We start from the raw sequence: 5,256 nt of genomic DNA, 5'->3' as shown, positions 1-5,256 counted from the left end.
ATGGCCGACCCCGTGTGGTTTACCGAGCATTTCCGAATCTTGCATGTCGTGCTGGTTACTGACTCCTGCCTGCTTTCTAGACCTTGGCTCCCGCCTGACCCTCGCACACCCCCCGGACGCCGCCCCATATTTCCACCCTGGACCAACCCGACCACGCTTACCTGCCTGATCCCACGGGTCCGTCGCTTTCTGAAAATAAAAACCTATTGGATCCTCTTCTTTGTGTGTGTGTACAATTGTTACAGATACCTTGTCTCTTAAGTCTTGACACATGTGATATGTTTATAATGCTAGAGTCAGGGATGTCTGAAATGTACAATAACAGAGCAAAAAAATGTGAAAGTTGTTTTGGCAATTAGACAGAAATTTTCAATACTTTGCTGAAGTAAAAAAGCAAACATGAAATCAGAGATCAAATGGATTTGCAATTTCCCCGACATTATAATTAGAATAAAATTATCTTCTGACAAGCAGTCCAGAAATAACAATTCCACAAATTATGCCAGATGCCAGTCCAAATGCCCAGAAGGAACCCAGTGTGGATGCAGGAAATTCAGGCTCTTGAAAGAGGAAAGAAAAGTTACTATTACATGTCTGATCTTGTTCTTTCACATTAGCTTTTTCACCACAAGCAGCTTTTCATTATTGCACAGAGAAGTCGTGAAACATTTTTTTTGTTTGCCTGGTGCTACCGATCTGAAGCTTGACGCTTACCACTTGCAAATGACATCACATTAACGCAGAAAAACACACATTGTATTTTTGCTTTCATTTTTTCAAGTCACGGTGATCGAAATAGCATGCAATAATGCTTCTTCTTTTTGCTTGCGTTCTCAATGCATGGCCGGGCCTTGGAGCAGGTAAACGAATATTTAAACATTTTTAAAGCTGCGAACTAGATGATAATTCACAGTAGGAAAATTTCATCTTTTGTTTAGAATGTTTCAGGAACATGGGCTAATGGGATACCGCATAGACATTCGATTATGTTCAAATTGTCCCTTGCAAATTATGCTGTAGGCAGTACATCAGTACATCAACCCATGGGACGCACCAGACGATTCCTCTTTCGCTCTGTCCCACCTCACAAGACGCTTGAACCAGTCATTAAGGTCACCGAACACTTGGCACAGACCCAAGAGCAAGGCTCTTAACCCTTTATTGTGAGCTACATGGTAGCTGTGCAAAAGATGTTGCCATGGACACTCAGGCATCTGCTTTTGCAGTTTTTGTCTTGCTTCTCCAGCTCCTTCCTGGCACTTTCCCAGATTATCGCCCATAACTGCAGTTTTGTGTACATTAAGACAGCTTTAAATGTACAGTTTTGTCATTCTAAATTTCCAAGGCTTGTTGGCTGTGTAGTTTGTATCAGAGCTTTTTCTATTTTTCCTAAAAAGATTTACTCTTCAATGTGTCTTCTGCATGTGGCTTTTACTGTTTCCTGTGTTTTCGTCTTTGAGTATAGAGCTGCCCATTTGATCATACCTGCCTATCAGTAGCTGACCTTTGGATCTGCCCTAGAAAAATTCCAATGGTTCTTCATGACAGAAGTTAAACTCCTTTTTTTTTTTTCCTTTTTTGGTCACAGCTCTTTTCGGATATGAAAACATCTGAATTTGTTATTTGTGCATACTCTGTGGAAGGATAACTTTACAGTTGTAGACACTAGGCCCTAAGATGAATAGTCCTGATATAGACTTATTATCTGATCTTGTAATAAATTATATTAAACCAGTCTAACTATTTTTTAGGCTTAATCATTTTGACAAAATGGCATTGCCTTCATGTTTATGACAATGTGACCTTGTGAAGCAGGATACACAAGTGGTGAACTCAAATTTTATTTGCAGAAGCCAAAAAGAGGAAGAAGTCCATCTTCAATAAATAGAAGCAGTAGGCTTATCAATGTCTCTAGCAGAGAATGGAGATCATTAGTGCAAAGCCCTGAACTTAGCAACCTGTGGGGATTAAACAGGGAGGAAAACAAATGAAAAATGTGTGTGAAAGTATTCAATAAGTGGGTAATTGGAACTGGGGAAGTATAGGTATGCTGTGACTATGGAAACCATAGTTTTCACCAGTGATGCAGTTTGTGTAGTTTGTGATCGCAAGCTGTGTAGCGGCCAGGGTGTGACAGGAATGAAATCCACTAACCTTTGTTCTACGATCAGCACTGGAGGTCTGAACGAAACAACAGTGGATGGATTGTATTTAGGCAAAATTGCTTTGTTGATGGGATTGAAACTTTCAAATCCGATCCAGTGAAACCTCCTTTTTTTTGTATTGCAGATGAAAGTGCATACCAACAGTTTATTGGGTGCGCATTCCACAGTCATTGACAGGTTGGACACTTCTGGCGCTATGGCTACAACAGCAAAGATATCATGCACATAGACTTGGAAAAGGAAACCATGGTTTCCACTAGTGATGTGGGCCATTTCCTAGCAGAGGAGAGGAAGAGTGTGGAATACATCCGATCTAAGCAGGAACGCCTGAGGAAGGTGTGCTCTGCTGTGCAGACTGTCTTCTCACAGTCTAACAGCTCCCTCTCCAGGGCAGGTATAGAAAAGCCATTTAATTTAAATATTGACACCTAATTTACAAATAGATATTTTCACACATGTCAATGGGATTAAATTATATTCTTGTAAATCTGAAGGTTTTCCTGCACGGTTTGGTGATTTTCTGAGTGACTAGTAACTGAGTTGATTCAGCTGTGTTATGCTAGGGATGCAAATAATAACCTTCAAGAATGCAATCTGACACTAGGAACCTAACCAAATTATAACATAAAAAAATCAATAAACCACTAGGATATATGCGCAAGCTTCTAATATATTATAGCAAAAACAGCAAATGAATAGTGAAGACTCTTATTACTTAAGACTTAAGACTCTTATCAGTCTCCATTTCTTATGGTCTTCATGCAAAACAATAAACACAGTGATCATTTGGCAACAAAAAAAATTACATGAAGTTCAAGCAAATCACAAACACGGTGGCAGCAGCTGCTAATTACCAATCCCAAAACACTTCCTCAAATTGGCAATGACTTCCAATTGCTTAACTACTGCTTGCCAAATATAACTCTAAACCAATAAACAATTTACTTTTGGTCAGTGGCCAATGCTATGCAGTCATATGGGACAATGTTCCATTCAATCAGACATCTGCAGCGAGGGACTGGTGTAGGGTTCATCCATTAATGTCTGTTGAATTTCTACTTCTGTATATCCAATTCCTCAAACCTGTTGTATATCCTATTGTATAAGATCACCATTCCTATGACCAAATGCCACTTTTAGATGCTAAGAATGAGACATGAATGTCAGTCACAGCATCAGTCTTCCAAGGTTCGATCACGCATACCAAGAGACTTTTCCCATGCTACATTGCTAAGGAAAATATTCTTTGAGTAAAGCAAATGGCAAGCCACAGTCTTGTATTTTGTATTATATTACAGTATTTTTGGTTGTTTTGTTTTAGTATGCACCTGCATTACAGTACTATATTATAGGTAGCCCAATAAAATCACTATATTTACATAGAAGGTGTATTTTCTCATTCTTGCATTTCACTTTGTTGGACCACCTGTGTGTGTGTGTGTGTGTGTGTGTGTGTGTGTGTGTGTGTGTGTGTGTGTGTGTACTGAATTTATTGTAATTGTAGTGAGTCATGGTGGATTACAGTGGATGTCCTTTAGCAATACAGTAGTAAGAAACAACATAGCACTTTAGAACTGGCCACAGATCTGCATCATTGAAACATGAATGGTTCATGAATGTTTGTCTTTCTGTAGAACTGCTGTGTTTGACTTACATGGTTCTGCAGCATGCATTTACTGTTTTGATTGTAGAGGGTTTTGCAGAGAGGATAAGGAGTTTTGCAATATTTGTTAGTGTATCACAGGCTGCGTTGGCTGGTTGGAGTATGTGGTTACTGTTTTAAACAATGTAGATAAGTACCTTTCATTCAGAACATTTGTTTGAAAATTGAAGGTGTATAACCTTTTCCACTGCAGTTCTGGCTCCTGAGTTATGATATATGTAGCCACACTGAAGCCGTTTTTCCCATAATATTAATAAAGTAGTGACACATCATGGAAAATAAAATATAGAAAATCTTCTTCAGAGAGAAAAGCATTAGATACTTTTTTCAATCCAGACTTGGATTATTAAGGAATTCAGTTTGTAGCATTTCCAGTACAATCTCATTTGTAAGTTACATTTCGCAGATTGCTGAAGTTTAATTTTATTTCATTTTTCCATGTAGCCAAACCAACAGTGCATGTGCGAATGACAGGGGAGCAGGGTCAGGAGTTCCTTACATGCCACGTTCACAGTTTCTATCCCAATGTTATCCGTGTCCAATGGGCCCGCCAAGGAAAACCCATCTACTATGGCATGTCAACCACTAGCATATTGCCTCACAAAGAGGGTACGTTCCAGATGACCAGCTACCTGAGTCTTGGCAACGCATTTGTCCATGGAATCACCTGTGACGTTGAACACATAAGTATTGATGGGAAATTAAGAGCAACTTTGGGTACGTGTCTTGACTGGAAGTCAGGCCCGAGTTCGACATCTTCCTCATGTATATACTTCCCACAAATTCGTCCTTGTAAGATATCAAAGAATTATTGTTATATCTTCACTATCTTTCAGAGGAGAGACCGGTCAACCTTTCGCTGTCTGCTGTCATAGCTGTGGCTGCATTTTTTGCTGGGTTTGTACTGCCGATTGGCACAACGACACTGGTTGTCCATCTCAAAAGTAAACGAACCCCAAAGCCCTGTGAAGTTGTGACAAATGACTGCAGTGAAGAGTCAGGCACTCCACCATCTATGAGCCTGATGCACTTAGCAGCTGAGCTGTGAGATGTTCTCAAGCAGTGACAGAACACCAAAAAAAAAAAGAAAAAGTGCAGTACCTGCTAACTGAAACAGTGCTATGTAATTATGCCAAGCTTTCTTATTTGGACTATATTTGTTTGGAAAAAAGAATGTATTTATTTCCTCCATTTAATTGGATGTACAGTGAACATCAGTAGTTTTGCTAAAACAGAGTAGTATGTTCCATTGTGATATAAAAAAAGCTACATTTATAGACTATACCTATAAATCAATAAAATGAATTATTTTTTGGAATATATATGAACAATACATTTCAAAATATTTTGATAATTTTGGGGGTTTCAGCATAAGAGAAAGCAAAGTGTATTGAGAGCGAATGGAAGACAAAAATATGTATAAAAAAA

The 5,256-nt window shown here is 38.9% G+C and overlaps 1 protein-coding gene across 1 annotated transcript; it reads left to right on the top strand.

Moving 5' to 3' along the window:
• On the top strand, positions 1-4,876 carry LOC113579152 (SLA class II histocompatibility antigen, DQ haplotype D beta chain). Its single transcript, XM_081705796.1, is given in 5 exon segments — positions 1-177; positions 295-304; positions 2,290-2,559; positions 4,273-4,545; positions 4,665-4,876. Coding segments are annotated over 5 exon segments (942 nt in total).
• Positions 4,877-5,256: the final 380 nt, after the last annotated feature.

This window comes from Electrophorus electricus, chromosome 22 (assembly GCF_041902795.1).
Source record: "Electrophorus electricus isolate QZ-2024a chromosome 22, ASM4190279v1, whole genome shotgun sequence".
NCBI classification, from domain to species: domain Eukaryota; kingdom Metazoa; phylum Chordata; class Actinopteri; order Gymnotiformes; family Gymnotidae; genus Electrophorus; species Electrophorus electricus.
Note: the sequence above shows the minus strand (reverse complement) of the source record. Positions and strands in the feature narration are given on the sequence as shown.